Source organism: Sander vitreus, chromosome 11 (genome assembly GCF_031162955.1).
Source record: "Sander vitreus isolate 19-12246 chromosome 11, sanVit1, whole genome shotgun sequence".
NCBI lineage: Eukaryota > Metazoa > Chordata > Actinopteri > Perciformes > Percidae > Sander > Sander vitreus.
Window position 1 is genome coordinate 15202632 of NC_135865.1, and position 18418 is coordinate 15221049.

Below are 18418 nucleotides of genomic sequence, written 5' to 3' on the forward strand. Positions count from 1 at the left end.
TTTGAACTAAAATATGTACTCTAAGTAACTAGAATTCTCTCATTTTAAGAGCTGTGTTATCTGTCTTAATTGGCTGATTGGTTTACAGAAACATAACTACCATTCTTCCAAGACTAAAATACATCATCCTATGGGGACTGGTAAACTACAAATCAAACATAGCAAAACAAATTTGTCAATGGAAAGCAGCTAACAACAGTCCAATGCTCCAATAGATGTTGTAAAATGTGTGTTTGCCATGAAATTTAGAGAGTAGCATTAATTAGTTACCATTTTCATATTCACAAGCCCACTGTTGAGCTTACTTTTAAATATCTTCACGTTTAGCTAACTAACTCAAAAACTGATTTAAAAAATTGGGGTGTTTTGATCTGATTTGGCATTTCATTGGGTCTGTTCTTTATTTAGTTTTCAGTAGGCCTACTTTGAGATGATATGCAGTGATTAAATCTGTCCTTTGCTGTCAGAAATGATATTAAAGATGTGAAATATAATCTCATGTTGCCAGTCTGGCAGCTTCTGCTGACATTATTTTTGATGTTACAATGAGTTGGATATACACATGGCTTCATGTATAGTGCTAATTCACCACAGAGCAGAGCTGCGATAACAATTTATTTATGCTGTTAGCCTTCAGAGTAATGGATAGTCTTATTTTGATGCTGTACTTTTATCAAACAGCAAACAGTCTGTATTCATATGTCATCCTCTTATTTGCATCAGCACATTTATATCCACAAGTGAACTGAGGTGTGAATACTTTGAATTTGATAACATAGACAAAAATGTTTAGTCAGCAACTGGCCCAATATGGAGTTGGAGTTATGGAGTTGGAAAAGTCAACAATCACACTGACTGTCTTTTAGGCAGATTTCAATACCCTGCAAGTTAACAATAATGATCCTTTGTTTCTGGACTGTTTGTTGATGCAATTTTAGACATAACATATAATACTGCCTAAAATGAAAATGAAAAATCTTCATGACTGCTAATACTACTTCCCAAATAATCCCCTAAATTCCCTAATACATTTCTATGCTGATTTGAAGTATAGTCTACAAGCAGTGTCTTTATTGACTTTGATGTGATATGAGTTACAGTAGTATGAGTGAATAGGAGTATGGTAACACTGATTTTATGCAAGTCATGACTTTCTTAAAAACTCAATGTGATCTAAGTGACCATTTCAAGGGGCCATTGAATCCCCTGGGGAACACTGTTAGAGAAGGATTATTTTGGACAAAACCATCAGTTCAGTTGGGATTGGCTCTAAATGCTTTCACACTCAGAGAAGGCATGGATCAAACTCACCTCACATCATGATAAAATAGCAGTCACTCTGGACAGTTTGAAGGTTGTTTATGATTATTCATCCTGCACATCTTGTTAGTAACTGAATGTCAGCAGACAGGTGTGTAATTGGTTTAAATAACATCCCTGTAGAGAATTTCAAATGACTCACAAGGCATCATTTACAAGAGCACCGCATGCACTATTGTAGCACCTTTAAAGCACTACTGGAGCACGAATTTGGTTGTCAATATATATCTAAAAGCTGAACAAATATCACAATTTTGACTCATTATAGTAAATATTTTTAATGACAGACTGGTGCTTGTGTGCATAACTTTATTATCATTAGAATCTATGTAGAATATGAATATGTGCAATATACTGGAATATACTAAACCAGGCTTATATTGTTAAAAAGAAAAAGGTCCCTCCTCTGTACTGCTTTAAAAACAAAACAACCGCACAAACATAGGGATCTGCAGACTGTCGTCACCCAGAAAACGACCGTATAGGTCGATTGTGCAAGCAGCTTGTAATAACCCATATTGTTGTTTGCTGTTAAGCGGCGACCTCTCGTGATCATCGTAATTATTGCGGGAGCAAGCAAGGAAGTGAGCTGACAAAGTATAAGAGCGCCAAAACAACCATAGGAATTTCATTCAACAGACCATGGTTTTTGTCCCTTTGTGTCCTGTGTGAAACCAAAATTAATTAAATAAGTATAACAAGTATAAATAAGATATTAAATATGTATACAAAAAAGTTGTATACTTTTAAATTAGTTACTTTTACTTTTCCTTGAGTAGATTTTCATACCAGTCATTTTACTTCAAGTAATAGTATTTTTACTTAAGTAGACTATTTTTGTACTCTTTCCACTTCTGGTTTTACATGACTCCTTTTAAGCTAATCTCTGATAATTTCCTAGCCTTAAGTCTTTTTGTTACCTCAACTTAACTAGTTCCGTTTCACAATGTTAACTATGTGTTTAAAACTTCTACTGTTACGTTAAATAGAATGGTCACATGATTAAAAGTGCCACTGCGGTCACGTGTTACGGTCACATTCACAGTGCTGCAGTAAATATAACGGTGATGTACTGTATGTCATTTTGGGAGTCATTGGCACTATTCTGTTGTTTAGGTATGAGGATGTATTAGGATCTAACCCTCAGCAATGCTTTAATTGAACATGTTAAATCACTAAGTATGGTGTGCTACTTCTAAGTAACTGAATTATACCTAATCACACACAAGAGAAGCATGTTATTGAACACTTTATTGGGTATTTATGCCATAGCTGCTGGCAGCGCAGGTTGAACCAGAACAGGACTTCCTGAAAGAGATATATAAACCAGAGGAACCGGATTCACTCTGTGGACTCAGAGGTCATCCCACTGACCGACTGTGAGGCCGTGTACCAGCCAGCTGTCTCCAAGCAAGCAGAAAACACCATCCCCAGCGGGGTACTTTAGTTTGTGCATGGACATGTATTGTTTCTATTACAACATGTAGCTACAGTACCTGCCAGAGCTGCCTGCATTAAAGAGCATTTGTGCAATTAAAAGCAAACTTTCTTTGGTCAATTATAATGGTTTGCTTGCTTTCCTGTTGTATGCTGTATAGTGTATTCTTTAGCTACTGCGGAGCATCCATGATTTCACAGCAGCTGGTCACCATTATTGTTGGTGTTGTCATGCAGGATTATTGGAGGTGATGACAGTTTTGCAGCTGGGGAAAATATAAATAGAGGGGAACATAAGAATCCCCTCATAGGGCAGAATATTGAAAAAGGTTGCAGAAAATATTGTTGCTTTACTTTGAAAAAACTCTCACAATTCCTTATGTAAATTTGGAACTATTACTTGAACAGCATATTATATGAGTTTGAATATGTGAGAGAGCCAGATGCACATGGCATTAGCTCCACCACTTTTGATTTCAGGTCTTGTCGAAGTGGAGGCAGCTAATGATATTTCCTGCTTCATTAGGTCATGGAGGAGTCGGAGGTCTGCTCCCTGCCTGGGGGACTTGCCAGTGTAAGGAAACAATTTGAGACCCAGGAAACTGCAACATCACACAATGTAACCCAGTTCCATTTTCATCACAGAAGTGTGCAGGTACACATGTAGAACACAGTATATTCATTCATGAGGCTGAGAGCATGAAAGAGATGATGTGGTCGAATGACGGTAACACTTCTTCTTACCTGGGCATGTTTCCATTTAGCTTTAGAGTTGCGTGACTGCATTGAGAGCTTTGCAAGTAAAATATGTAAATTTAGGCTGAATATTATTATAATACTTATTACATCTTATTGCACCAATACTAAAGTGTGTAGCAAAGTGTGTGAGTTTAGGAGACAGACATTACTTGACATTTCTAACAACTTTCCTGAAAACCTTCAGGGTGCTTTTTATATTTTAGCTCCATTTGGTCGATAGAAACTTTACAACGCAGTAGAAAGGAATCTTATTTCTTATTTTGCTATGGTACAGTGTGAGTGAACAGCTTGACACATTCTGTGTCATCTTGCCTCCATCTGTGATTAGTCATTTCAAACTGCAGTGAGCAATCTGGTCTAGCATCTTCTCTGCATGGTGTTCAGTTGTGTACTATTAAGCTTTGGTTGGTGGAGTAAATTGGAGTGGAGTAAACTCAAATCTATGGCAAGAAGGGCAATGTGGTGAAGCCAGACTGAGAGAGTCATTTGTGTGTTTGTGTGGTAGGCACACGTTTTCCACTGTGTTTGACAACCACTGTCCTCATCCTCACAGGAAATGTCCAACTCTGAGGTGACAGTGTCAAGCAGCAGCAGGCAGGTCGTCCCAGGCAGTCAGCAGCTAAATTTCAACCAAGAAACAATGGTAGTGAACGATTTTCTGTCCCTGTGTTCCTGAGAGAAGGCTTTGCTAATGAGCTAAATACTTTGATTGCCTTGTTGGGTAAAAACTGTAACTGATTGCTAGCAATCACATTTGTGTAATAGGTGTGTGTGTTTGGTAGTCTCTGACATTTTAGGCTGAGATAGAAACATTCTTTTGAATTGAAAAAATGTGTAGAATTCATAGGTAAATGATTGGTTGAATTTCTGTATTTCAGTTTTTTAATCATCAGTATCTTTTTCCATTTCTCATTTAAAAATGTAGGTGACGTACAGCGACAATACCTTGGCATCTAGTTACGAAAACCATCAAAATGAAACAGGTAGGAAGATGTTGGATATTTATTTTTCTCTGTCATATACACTGTCACTGCCTAACAAAGGCCTGCCTTTCTACTTTTTACTGTGCTGACTTTCAGAAGAGGAGTTTCCCAGGTACACAACAAAAGAACTGAGGGATCGCTTTGAAAAAACAATAGAAGAGGCTGCTCCACAGAAACCATTTAAGGTACGCATTTCCATTTCACTTGAGTTAGGCAAATTGCAAATATGAAGGGACAGCATATAAAATGTAGGGTAAGTTAATTTTAAGATAATAAATATAGTATATTAATTCAAATTGCAATCCTTAAGATTTAAGTCTGGGTTGATTTGGCAGCACATGTGGTTACTGGTGGTAACAGTAACAAGTGTGGTTAAATACAGCAAACACTCCACGAGCACCTTCTTTGTTAGCTGTTAAAAGTCAGTCAAAAATAATTGGAATCACAGGTTCCAATGGTTATATTCACACAATACCATTAACCTTGGATTCTGTGTTCTGCTGTGTTAGATTATTAATGTTTTATGATGTCATTTTTACACTTTATCTGCAAGTGTTACAATAAGGTGAAATATAATGCACATATACCTCTGTTATGGGGTAATGTGATGGATTTATAGTTATTCACCCTGTAAATATCATTTTTGTTCCTTAAAAAGATTGGACGTGATATCAATCGATCTAAGTGGTCCTCAAATGTGACACAAAGCAACACCATGACTAGAGAGGTGTATGGAGCATCCGCCACTGAGGCTGCAGAAAACATATCGGCTGAAGTGATGGATTATGAGGACTTTCCGCCCCCACCACCTGAGGATTCAGACTATTTTCCACCCCCGCCTCCAAATTTACTAGAAATGCCATCAGACAGTGAAAATATTTCAGCATGCCATTACTCACCTGGGCCTCCGGAACCGGCAAACCCCTCCAAATACTTGCTCAGCAAAGAGGCTTACTTCAATCAGAGGAGTATGCATGAGCTGAAACGTCTTTGCAAGCACATTCATCCTGAGGTTCGTAAGAATATAGAGAAGGAATACTACAGCGATTACAATGAAACTGAGAACAACCAGTTAGAAAACCAAGAGTACATGTATGAGAATGATGGTGATAGTCCTGATGATATCAACGATGAAGAATACATGGAATGGGAAGAGATTCTTCCTGGGGAGGTGCAGGCTATGCGATGGAAGTTTGAAAATAAGCCACTGGACACCATTAAAGATGAGACTCCTGATGAGGACGATGACAACAACAAAATAACTGAACAGGAAATGATTCTTGGAAAAGATGTGAGACGTACAGCTTGGATGTTTGAGACCAAGCCAATGGATGAGCTGAGTTTACATAATATCAACTCGACAGAATATAAAAACAAATTCAACAAATTTGACAAAGGAGATGTCCGCGCTGCAGCGTGGTTGTTTGAAACCCAAACAATGGGCACCCTAAATAAAATGCATCAGGAGGAGGATTTAACAAAAGAGATTGCCTTTACAGAGGAGGATGGAAATGCTACTATTTACATGATTGACAATAAGTACATGGAAAGCCTTGGCCACACTGAGACCATTGATGAGAGCCACCTCTTGAGTCTGAGGTCAGTGTTAGAAGAAATTAATGGAGAGGTGAAAACTGTTACGAGCACCTTTGACACTCAGTTTAAATGCATCATTATGGGACAATCAAGCCAAATGCTGGAGATTAAGTCTGTGCGTAAAATTGAAAGTGAATTGGAGAACTCCATTGCTTCACGTTGGCTATTTGATACCCAACCCCTGGACATGACAAACAGCGAATCTACATCTTTAAAACTTGTGTGTAGTCTTTCCATGGAGGACAGCAATAAGGGAGACTGGGGCAGGTGGTTGTTTGAGATAAAGACATTAGATTCTCTCAATGAGTGGGAAAGCTCAAAAATGGAGAAGAAAGAGATTAGTGGAGCTGATGTGCGCAAGCACTGCTTAGTGTTTGAAACCCAGCCAATGGATTCTCTGAAGGATGACTCCAATTCAAGATCCCAGTCTATTGAAGAAATTATCGGGGGCAATGTTAGATCTGCGAGGCACTTTTTTGAAAGCAGCCCACAAGTGGAGAGGAAAACTGGCCCTGAGGTCGGAAAACTTCAAAAGGCTAAAGTAAATGAAGAAGTGAAAGGCGATGTGAGACACCAAAAGTGGCGCTTTGAGAGTCAACCTCTAGAGCATATAAGAGAGGGGAAGAAAAAGGTTACCCGCACTGTAAATGTTGAGGACGACCTCACACAGGAGGATGGCACAAGCTGCAAGGCAGATGTTCTCAAGAACTGCTGGGTATTTGAGACTCAGCCAATGGATACGTTAAAAGATGATTCAAATACTCAGCCCCTGACAAAAGAGGATATTATTGCAGGTAATGTAAAATCAGCCAGAAATTATTTTGAAACATTTCCAACTGAGGAGTTGAATGAGCTTGCAGAGGTGGGCAAACTGAAAAAATCAGAAGCACTTAATGAGGAGAGGGGTGATGTTAGACATCAGAAATGGCGATTTGAAAGCCAACCACTGGAGCATATTCAGCAGGAAAGAAAGGACGTCATCCGAACGATCAACCTGGAAGAAATTGATAGAGTTGATGTCTCAAACTACAAGCAAATCTTTGAGAGCACAGATTTAAACTGTAAGGATGAATCTCAAAAGATTCTCATAGAGGGTGTACCATCTGGTTCTGTGAAATCAAATAAAAACCTGTTTGAGTCTACTTCGCTGTATGCCATGCAAGACAGCTCAGGGCACTTCCATGAGGTGAAAACAGTGCGGCGGGAAGAGGTTGTGAAAGGAGATGTAACAACATGCAAGTGGATGTTTGAAACAAGACCAATTGACCAGTTTGATGAAAGTATTAATAAATACCAAATTATCAAGGGCATATCCAAAGAAGAAATAGAGTCTGGTGATGTTAAAACTGCAAAGTGGTTGTTTGAAACACAGCCTCTTGATGCTATTAAGTACTTCAGCAATATTGAAGATGAAGAGGTTGTGGGGACAAGAAGTAATCTTGATTTCATGAAGGGTGATGTCAAAACCTGCAAGTGGCTATTTGAGACAAAACCAATGGACATCCTGTATGAAAGAGCAAAGTTAAAGGGTGAAAATGAACCTGAAGAAATGCATAAGGGAGACGTCAAAACCTGCACATGGCTTTTTGAGACACAAGCACTCGATTGTATCCACAATGAGACAGAGACCATTTTAAAAACATGCACTGTCAATCAAGAGGACATTAGAGGAAAGGATGTAAGAACGGCTTGTTTTCTCTTTGAGACAGAGAAACTGGAAAACCTCACTGGGGAGGAGACGGGCTCTTTTAAGCGTGTCACCGAGATAGACGTTGCGTCTGGGGACGTGTCAGGGATGAAATACATTTTTGAAAACCAAACGTCCGATATCATGACTTCTACATCTGAGGAGGTAATGCAAAAGCTCAAGAGAGTTCAGACTGAAGACATACAAAAAGGAAACGTGGTGAACTGCAAATGGCTCTTTGAAAACCAATCCATAGATACAATCCACGATAGCCAAGAGGAATTTATTAACAGCCGCACAGTGAATGATGTACAAGGAGGAGATGTAGATAAAGGACGTTTCATTTTTGAGACCTACTCCTTAGATGAAATTCAGGAGACAGACAAAGAGCTGATGAAAATGCGAAAAATTGTCCGTGATAAAGATGAAAAGGGCGATGTGAGAAATTACACCATGATGTTTGAAAACCAGCCCCTTTACGCCATTCAGGACAAAGAGGGCATTTACCACGAGGTCACCACTGTCACAAGCGAGGAAGTAACACGAGGAGATGTTGTCGGAACCCGGTGGAAGTTTGAAACCAAGCCCCTTGACACCATCAAGGACACAGATGAGGTTTATATCATTAAATCTGTCACACAACAGGATGTGCAAAAAGGAGATGTCACGTCTGCCAAGTGGAAATTTGAGACACAACCTCTCGACAGGATTGCTGAAGAGAAGAAGGCTTTCATAAAAACTGTGGATGATATTCAGGGAGGCAATGTTAGGATGAACAAAGATCGTTTTGAGTCTGATGCACTGTCACAGGAATCTGTTAGAACGGTTAATGTGAGTGAAATACAAAAAGGTGACGTCAGGTCTGCGAAATGGAGATTTGAAACCCAGTCCATTGACAAAATAAGAAGCATGAGCTCTGAAAATCTGATTGAAACAGTTAAAAAGGAGGAGGTTGAAAAGGGAGATGTCAAACATTCAGTCTGGCTCTTTGAGAAAAATCCTCTTGACCACATTAAAGAGGTAAATGAGGACGAAGGTACAACCATCACATCACAAGAGGAGATTTCCAAAGCGGATGTAAAGACAACAACGTGGCTCTTTGAAACGACACCATTTGACGACTTTAACGAGACAAAAATGGAGAAGACTGAAATCCTGGGTAAGAGTGTCAAGGGAACTCTTGAAGAACTTTATAGTCAGAAAATGGTGAAGTCACAGGGAATACTCATTGAAGCTGATGAAATAGGCGATGTTAGGATGGCAAAATACCAGCTAATGAATAAGCAGGCTCCGGAAATTCAGCGAGAGGATGTCATCAGGGGAGATCTGCAGACTATTATGATGAATCTGCTGAACAGACAGGAAAGACAGGAGCAGCAGATAGTCATAGATTCAGAAGAGAAGGGTAATATCAGTTCTACGGTGCATCAACTTTTCAACCAAGAGAAAGGCAGCAGTATCGAAAGGGAGGAAATATTACGAGGTGACATTCAGGAAGCTATAAACAACCTTTTCCATGAGAGTGGTTCAGCCAAACATGGAATACTCATCCAGGAGGATGAGAAAGGAGACGTGCAGATGACATTATATTCCCTTCTCAATAAACAAGAGAATGTTAATGTTGAAAAAGAGGACATTGTAAGAGGGGATATTAAGAGTGCTCTTCAAAGTCTGTCCAGCTCAGACAAGACAGATCAGGCAGTGAAGATAAAGGTAGATGAGGCTGAAAAAGGGAATGTCAACTTTTACTCCACATGCATTGAATCTGGGGCTCTCGACTATCTTAAAGAGCTCCACGTAGGACCTGATGAGACTCTACCGGACAGAGTAGAAAAAGAGAAGATCGTTGGAGGTGACATCAAGAACACTAAACTTATCCTTGGTCGTAAACAAATGCAAATTGAGCGTACTGTGGAGGATGTTATCCCCGGTGATGTTCACAACACGGTGAAGGTTTTCATGTCAGAGTCAACCCTCCCATTGGAAAGAGTCCAAAAGGAGGAGATAGTCAAAGGCGATTTAAGAGCTGTTTTAAATTCATTGTCTGAATCAGCGAATCAGACAGTTGTTGTAGAGAAAGAGGAGGTTGTGAAAGGCAACATACCAAAAACCCTGCAGTGTCTCGAGAGGGCTCAAAAGTGGTACAAAGAGGTGGAGAAGCCAGATATCATACCTGGAAATATCAAAGGGGCTCTGAGATCTCTTGAGAAATCATCGACATCCAGAGTTGAAGCTGTTGTCGAGGATTTAGTTTCTGGAGATGTGAGGGCCACACTGAAATCTCTGGAGCTGGCAAAGCAAGTGGTGAAGGAAGTTGAAAAGGAAGAAATTGTGAGGGGCGATATTCGCACAGCAATGCAAAGTCTGCACGATGCCTCCAGTGAGAGGAGGACATGTCAACAGGGAATAGATGTTCAGGGAGACGTCAAAGGAACGATCCAGCTCTTAATGGAGACTCCGCCTTCACCGAGGATGGAAAGGAGCCCAAGCCTCGAGCGTGACGTAAAGGGTGATGTGAAGATGTCAATTAAGTCATTATATGAGATGCAGGAGCAATCCCAACTGGGAAAAGAAGAAGTGATAAAGGGCGATGTTAAAGGCACTATTAAATCGCTGTTAGAAACAGCACAGCGTGAAGCTCCCAAAGTCAGACTTGGATCATTCAGAAGAGTTCGAGTCAAGCAGAGCCCTCCAGTTAAAAACCTAAATGCTGATGCACAGAGGAACATACAAAAGATAAAAACTGCTAATTCAGTTGAGACATCAAAAGAAAATCACTCCATCTCTAACGAAACTGATATTGTTAGAACAATGTCAAGTTCTGTGCAGCAGTCTGCTCAGCAATCAACAACTGTGGTGGAGCATAGAACGATTACCCAAAACCACGGCATCAAAACATTAAAGACAGAGTTTCGTAATCTAAAGTCGAAGGGAAAGGGAATGAAAAAACTAGACCAAACTAAAGTAAAGACTGGTGATTACATCATAAACTCACAAACACCGGAGCCTGATCTGCCTCTCCCACCTCCACCTCCACCAGTGGAAGACACTGACCTTCCTCCTCCTCCTCCTCCTCCCTCTGTTGATTCTGACATCGATCACCTTCCTCCTCCACCACCACCACTCACCAGTGAGCAGGACTTCCTCCCACCTCCTCCATCTCAACAAGAACTGGAGAGCATGCCAGCACAGACACTTCATACTTCACCAGCAAAAGCAAAAAAGATGACGGTAAAAAAAGTGAAAGCTCCTGTTTTACACCAGGTCCAGAAGCTGGAGCCTAAAGTGGAATTCAGTAAAACACAACAGGTGGAGGTTAAATCGGAGAAAGTGGTAGAAATTAACCGAAACCAATCGAAAACAAAACATACATCAAAAACTGTTTCATGTGAAATCCCTCCTCCACCTGAGTCACCACAGCCACTAAAGAAAGTTTGCATCTCTCCTGTGAAATTCACCCCTCCACCCTCTCCTCCGCCTATCAGAGGGAAAATTAGTAAATTTAACACTCCATTAATAAAAGCAGAAGGAAAGTACAGGAAGCTGGTGGAGGAAAACACCCCCCCAACCACTCCAACACCCACTTACATACATGACTCAGTTACTGCTGCTCTTGAAATGCTCTCCAGCGATATAGAGCAGTCAAATAACAACACATCAGAAATCACACTGGAGAGAGCTGAAAAGTCTGCAGTGTGTGTTCATTCAGACTCCCAATCCTGTGATTTATCCAAGCATGTTGTAGTTGCAAATACCACCCAGAGCAATGTCAGCACTTGCCATGAGAAAATCCTCACAAATTCAACAGTTGCATTGTCTGCCAAACAGCAAAGTGTCTCTAATGAGATTTCTAAGGCTGTCTCCATTCAGAAGACCTCATCTGTCTCAGCTGTTAGACAACAGATGCATACGACGACACAGAAAACAGTTTCTGCTCAATCTGTCATTGTTGACAAAGTCCAGACCTCAATCACTGATGTCACAAAAACTGAAAATATGATGGCTGATAGAAAGGATTCCAAAAATCAGAAAACAAAGAGCGCCAACAAGTTTGAAGATAAAAACGAAGAGGAAATGCATTCTGAGAATATTCATACAGAGGAAAATGTAAAATCAAGTAAATCTGAGAAAAAAGACAAAAATGGAAAGTCCAAATCACCACAGCGTGATAACAAGAAGAAAACTGATCATTCACCTACCAAGAACCAAGAGAAAGTTTCTAAAGAGCCCATGCAAACAGAAAAGGATGCCACCTCTGCAAATGGTAAAGCAAGCAAACCAAACCAAAAGTTGAAAAAGAACAATAAGCAAGAAAGACAAGTAGAGACAAAATCAACCACTGAGAGTGAGAAACAGAGTGTTTCACAAGATGTCAAGGTGGAAGTGAAGGAAGCTACTGAGGTGAAAGTGATCAGTGAACCTAAAGAAGTTAAGACAGAGCTAAAGCAGGGGATTAAGAAAGTTACTTCCTCTCCTGCTGCTGAATCCACGCCTGCTGTTACTGTTAGCATGACTGACAGCCAACCAGAAACTCCGGCTCCAGCAAAGAAGAAAAAGAAGTCCAAAAAGTCTAAAGGGGGTGCACAGTCAGGTCAAGGTAAAAAGATGTCCACAGAATCACAAACATGTGTTATAGAAACCAAGACAGCAACGTCTGAAAAATCCCACCAAACTCAGGAAACAATTGCAGTTTCCCAAATTCATAAAAGTATAAAAGAAGAGCTTCAAGTCAAGAGAGAAATCATTACCACAGAAAGCAAAAACGATCAGAATACCCAGCAACAAAAGGCAGTTCAAAAGCAAGTGAAGGGATCTCAAAAGAAGAAAGGAGTGACAGTTATTAAGCAGAGCGCAGAGGAACCATCAGGAGAAAGTAAGAATGTCCCAATTATAGTGACAGGCGAGTCAGAGCACAATGAACGGGTAAAGTCCACAGCAGAGAGAACAGAAGAATCTCAGAGGCAAGAGGTCCAAGTGTTAATCTCTCATATCACAGATATACAAAGAGTTTCAGAAAATACTGATTCTAAATCAGTGCTCAAAACCATTCCAGATTGGCTCTTGAGTCCGGAAAGTAAGTGTGAAATGGAGGGATCTGTGGTGGAAAGTGATGCTCAAAAAAGTGAAGAAATTCTTTCAGGTGTGAGGAAACTTGCAGAGGCTAAACTAATGCATCTAGAAGACAATGAGACAATGGAAAAGCATGAGTGTGAGCCAGTTTCTGAGAAATCTGTTTCTGGTGGGGCAACACCAAGAATATCCAAGATCAGTATTGGTTCTGCCAAAATTGAGAACCAAACAAAGAAGACCTCCCATGAAAGACGGAAAGAAGAAGTGAGTCTGAGCAAGTCCGTTGACCTTCGGGCTCCCTCGCCGATACTGAGGATGCGTTCTCCCTCGCCAACGTTCATCACCATCGAATCCACACGAAGAACCGACTCACCCCAGAGAGTAACTCCGTCGCCTACCCTGCTGCATAGGCCACCCACACCTCCCACACCTCCGCCACGCAGGTGTGACACCCCGATATCATGCCTCACAAGAATCACACCCTCGCCGACTTTTGACAGAGCAGAAAATTTGGCTCGACTCAAAGACACGACAGCGAAGCTCTCACGTGGCGTCACGCCACCACCCCTGCTTCCCCAACAAATCTCAGAGAGGAAATCTGAGATTGTGGAATCACCTGCGTCATTCCATCGGCGAATCAAAATCGAGTCCCAACATGTGGAGGCTTCAGGGACATCGATCGCAACAGAAAAGCCCAAAAAGTCTGGGGAGGCACAGCAAGCTGATGTTAATTCTGCATATGTAGAAGAAGATCAAGCTAATATTTCAGAGAGTTTGTATGCAAATGAAATACAAAATAGTATTGAGTGCCAAATGCCAAGTGACCCAGATCTTATTGACTCTTCAGATACTTCAGAGCCATCCTTCAAAGAAAAGAGAGAGTTTTTTGAAGAGGCTCAAAAGGCTGAAATTAACAAGACCTATGTGCGAAAGGAACCCATTGCTATCCCTGAACGATTGGGCACAGACATGGAAGACTGTGAGGCAGAAAATAAGAACAAAGAAAAGGATGAGCTTCCCAGGGCAGACTTGTATGGTCTTGTAAACAAATTTGAATCACCAGAAGATAATTTCTTTTCCAGAAAAGAGCTTATCCCACTCACAGAGTGGCTTCACAATGACACTGAAAGCACAGATGATGACAAAGAGAAAGAAGACATCCTGGAACAGGAAATGCCAACTTTTGACATCCAGGATATTAAAAATGTTTTTGAACTGGGTGAGGAAAGTTCCTCATTGAGAGAGTTGAAAAAAGATCGAGAGGAGACTGTGTCAAGCCTGAGTGAAACAACAGCTGACACTTCAAAGCGGGAAAGTCCTCCAGAGACAAAGAGAGGCTCACGGCAGAGCACCCCCCTCCCTCCTCAGAAAACTGAGGTAGAAACTGTGCCAGCAGAACCATCAGCCTTCTCTGAAACCAAATCAATCACAGAACATTTCTCAAATGTTGATGAGTTTGGTAACAAGGTCACTGGAACAAGGACAGCTGTCACTGCACACTCTGAGAGTGTGTCAACCCAACGGGCTCCTTTTTCCTACGCTGATGCAGTAAAAAAACAAGCTGCAGCAATGAAGCAAACAGAAACCTACGAAGACGAAGCTACAGACAAGTTGCTGAGTAATTTCCACAAAACGTGGACAGAAAGTGAATCCGTTTTCAAGAGTCTTGGCTACACTATTTCTGAGGAGACAACATCACAAGTTGTGTCACATCAGACAAAGATTGTCTCATCTGGTAAATACCTGTACAGCATGAAGCAACAGCAACTAATGGCATTGACTATGTTTGGATGGGATTTCTTTGAATGTGTTTGTGGTGTGTTACAAAATCAGCATTTCTAATAACAGCATTGTATGAATTGTGAAGGCTTTTCTGTAAAATAAAAATAGTTGGTAATTGGTTGAGGGCTTGCACTTAACTGGATGACAGCTTATTTGTAGTACTCACAAACAATGCCAAAGTGCTGTTGAGAGACGCATGGATATCTGTGCACGCATGTGTGTCGATGATTGAATAGAATAAAATCCTAAGGAAAGATAGACCACTGCATTTTTTTTATTCAAACAAATGAATGAACCATATCAGGTACATTTTAAATACAAATGTAATCTATTTTACTGCTTTGTACTAACAATATTTACCATAATAACATAAAGAAACAAAGAAAGCCATAGTTGTTGCATTGTGAGGCAACCCAAAGGAAATGCTCTTCCCATGTGACGAACGTAGACATAATCAAATAATTTGCATTTTATCTCTTTCAAGCAGGTTCGAGTTCCAAAGGCGGAGATCTGCACAGTATGTCGGAGGAGAGCTTATCCGATGGATGCTCTGATAGTGGACAAAAAAAAGTACCATAAATCCTGTTTCTGCTGTGAGCACTGCAAAAATAAATTAAGGTAAATATGGCATTCATTTAAATAAATGGTCACCATGGGCACAATTAAACACCTATTTTATTCTAATGAAAGGATGTTTTTTTCTCTTGTAGCCTCGGAAATTATGTCTCTCTCCATGGACACTTCTACTGTCTACACCATTACAAACAACTCCTCAAGTCCAACGGGAACTACGATAATGGACTTGGGGAGAAACCTCCCACAGGAAGTGGTGGACCTATCCCCTCAGATGCGAAACTTGAATGGCGATATTCCATGAGCAGCCTAAGTTCCGTAGACAAAACACACAGCAGTGAAAACGCAATGATAAAAATGTGCAATGAATGCAAACCACACTGCAACAAAATATCTGTAGTTTGGCCGCCACAGGCCGATTCCCCGAAGAAAGCCTTTCAAATAGAAGATGATATTCAGCTAACTAAACCGCAGTGGCCCCCTCCTGACAACTCCCCCAAGTCACCCAAACAACAACACAGAAAGGCTGTTCCCAGAAGTGTCCTTTAGAATAAAACCACTCAACTACACAGTTCAGTCAAATAAACCCAAAGAAGATGAACAAAAGAATGAATGGTACAATAAGATGCTCTGAAAGAACTGTCCTGTTGGTACAATTTAGGAAGTGTTTGGTTGGAAGATATATGCAGTCAAGTGATTTAAAAAGGAACATGAAAAGTGATATGAAAAGAAACTGTATATAGCATACTTGTAAATGGGAATGTGAATGGAAAAGCATGTTGTAACTGGAATAGTAAGTACTACAGAGATTGATGATGAGAAAGTGTGGAAAGTGGATGTAGGCATGAAGAAGTGGGCCTTGAACTGAATTTTTTTCATTCACTGTATTTTATCTTTATTTTTCTTGACATTTGTGATCAAATTCAGTATTTGTAAAACAGGATCAAATCGAATTAGTTTTAACTGCTATAACAATTGTCATTTGCCTCATTTGCCTCGTTAGACAAGATATAGCTAAAAACAGCATCATGACAAAATGAAGGTCTGGATCGAATATGAATATTGATTTTGGTTTCAATCTAGATTTCTGGAAATAACTCAGAGGTTTAGTCACTCTTAAAATCAGGTGTATGTCTAAACCTTACAATTCCCACTGCTCATGAAAGAAGCACACTAAAAAAAGTTTTCCAATATAATTCGGCTCACTTTCTTTTGGTTTATTGTACAATTCAATTTATTCTTTTGCTAGCATGCCGGTTCATGGAAATAGTTTCATACTGTGGACTCTGTTGTATTATTCTGTCAGGTCTTTTATCTTTCAACATTTCAACATTTTTGCATTTGCCTTTTTTAGCACCTGGTGTGCAGACTACTAAAAGCATCTTGGAATTATTTTATTTATAATATTGAAAGTATATAATATAAACAAGTGAATTGGTGATAATCCTGTTTGTTTTGGACATTTGTATCCTATTTTGACAGATATTTTGCAATGACGAATTATATTTTTTAGATTAGATGGTTATACCTTGCTTTGTACAAGAAAATTCCTGATTCTGTCATCTCGCAGACTGGTTTACTTACTTTATTGCTGATCTAAGGGCAATAAAATATTGAATTTATTGGTTTCATGTGTCTTTGAAAGTCTGTAATTCTGCCATCCAAATCAAACCCAAAGAGAAAGTACTATCACAGAGCTTGTCAGGTGTGTCTGGTTGAAGCAGCCTATACAAGGAGACAGAAGCAGGTCAGCAGATCCCTCTCACACTGTCAGCATAATCTCCTTTAGAAGCTGTCCCCACCCTGTAGGGGATTTTGCAACTCAAACCACAGGTGTGCCTACAGCAGACTAGAAAACCATTTCTGAAATTGAGCATTTAAAAAAAGGCAGATGAGGGACAGCTTGGACACATGTAGTGTGATACAGCAGCAGAGTATAGAGCACATACTCTAATTGAATTTTACAGCCAGTTCTAAAAATAAGCTAATGACCAAATTTGGTTACTCACCCTCTTACTGCTCCTCAATGTGCACAAGTTTAGCATACAGTTTACTGACTAGTTCACCTAACTGTATTTGTTTTGTGACATAATGTGTGACCAAATATATTAAACATGAATTGAGGGTTTATAAGATGGTATTTAAAGTAGGAATATAAACAGCATATTGTGTGGTCTATAGTTTGCCTTATACAGCTGTGACATATGTACATATTAACTTTGGTACATGAAATTACAGTACACACTGGGCCAATATACTGTACACTTTAGCATTTTAATACTTTTAAATGTACAGTATATACTTTTGAATTAAATTTTTTTAAGTTGTATTCTTTCTATTTATCTTTCTACTTCATATTTTGGTTCTTAGTCTTTTCTTCATCTAAAATTAGCCTTTTAGCATAGTCTTAAGCGTATAAGCCACCAGGAGATACAAGCTTTAAGATGCCTTACATTCTTTAAGATACATTATAATTTAATTATCAGCGTGGACTTGTTTGGCCCATTTAACTATTATGTGTGGATGGTTTTCCAACTGAACTAGAGATGGACAGGAGATGGAAAACTGTTTCGAGGAGTCGACTGGAAATTCTCTCACAGCGTCAATCTAGCTTGCTACTACTGTCTGCGTGCAGTCCTCACTTTCTCCCTTTGAGCGGATTGGTAAAGGCTCTATCGGATTACACTCTGATTGGTCGGCTCTGTCTCATCAGGCGGTACGTCAGCCCAGTTGCACTAACCATCATGTTTCCTCCCCCCTGGTCGAATAACAGTGCTTTAGGATGCTGGAGCAAAGCAGTAACGTATCATCAGGACCAGAAGTCTGAGTGGGATGGAGACACTGAGTGAGGTAAGCACGAGGACGCTTCCTGTCTTTTAATGGCGTGTGCTATGCAGGTTGAGCTTCACTTACCCTTTTTACGGAATGCGATGCAGTGTGAGGGTTGTACTTTTTGTAATTTCTGAAATGTTAGTAGATTCGGCGATCCGCAGATAATAATCTGTCCTTCCTCGTCTCCGTGCGCTCATCCGCAGGTTTTCTGTGTCCCGGTTATTGTGGGCTTCGATCTCTGCCTTGCGGTTATACCATTCTGGGGTCTTTAGTGATGCAGCTACTTTGGCTCAATCCCCGTTTAGCATACACTGATCTCCGTCCAATTTGCAAGGGCTTTCACCTCTCCACTTACGGTTAGAAATGCGTAGGTTTTCCA

General features: G+C 40.2%; 1 protein-coding gene across 1 annotated transcript; it reads left to right on the plus strand.

Moving 5' to 3' along the window:
• Positions 1-3286: 3286 nt before the first annotated feature.
• xirp2b (xin actin binding repeat containing 2b) lies at positions 3287-16635 on the plus strand. The gene is made up of 8 exons (XM_078262794.1): positions 3287-3412; positions 4070-4159; positions 4442-4499; positions 4596-4684; positions 5158-11616; positions 11656-14587; positions 15119-15252; positions 15345-16635. The coding sequence occupies exons 1-7, from the start codon at positions 3287-3289 to the stop codon at positions 15211-15213; spliced, it is 9849 nt and encodes a 3282-aa protein (XP_078118920.1). The 3' UTR covers positions 15214-15252; positions 15345-16635.
• The last annotated feature ends 1783 nt before the right edge of the window (positions 16636-18418 follow it).

Excerpts from the sequence above, each read along its gene's own strand:
- xirp2b (XM_078262794.1), top strand. The coding sequence starts at position 3,287 with ATGGAGGAGTCGGAGGTCTGCTCCCTGCCTGGGGGACTTGCCAGTGTA. Across the intron at positions 4,160-4,441 it reads ATTTCAACCAAGAAACAATG|GTGACGTACAGCGACAATAC; the intron begins GTAGTGAACGAT and ends TTAAAAATGTAG. Across the intron at positions 4,500-4,595 it reads AAACCATCAAAATGAAACAG|AAGAGGAGTTTCCCAGGTAC; the intron begins GTAGGAAGATGT and ends GCTGACTTTCAG.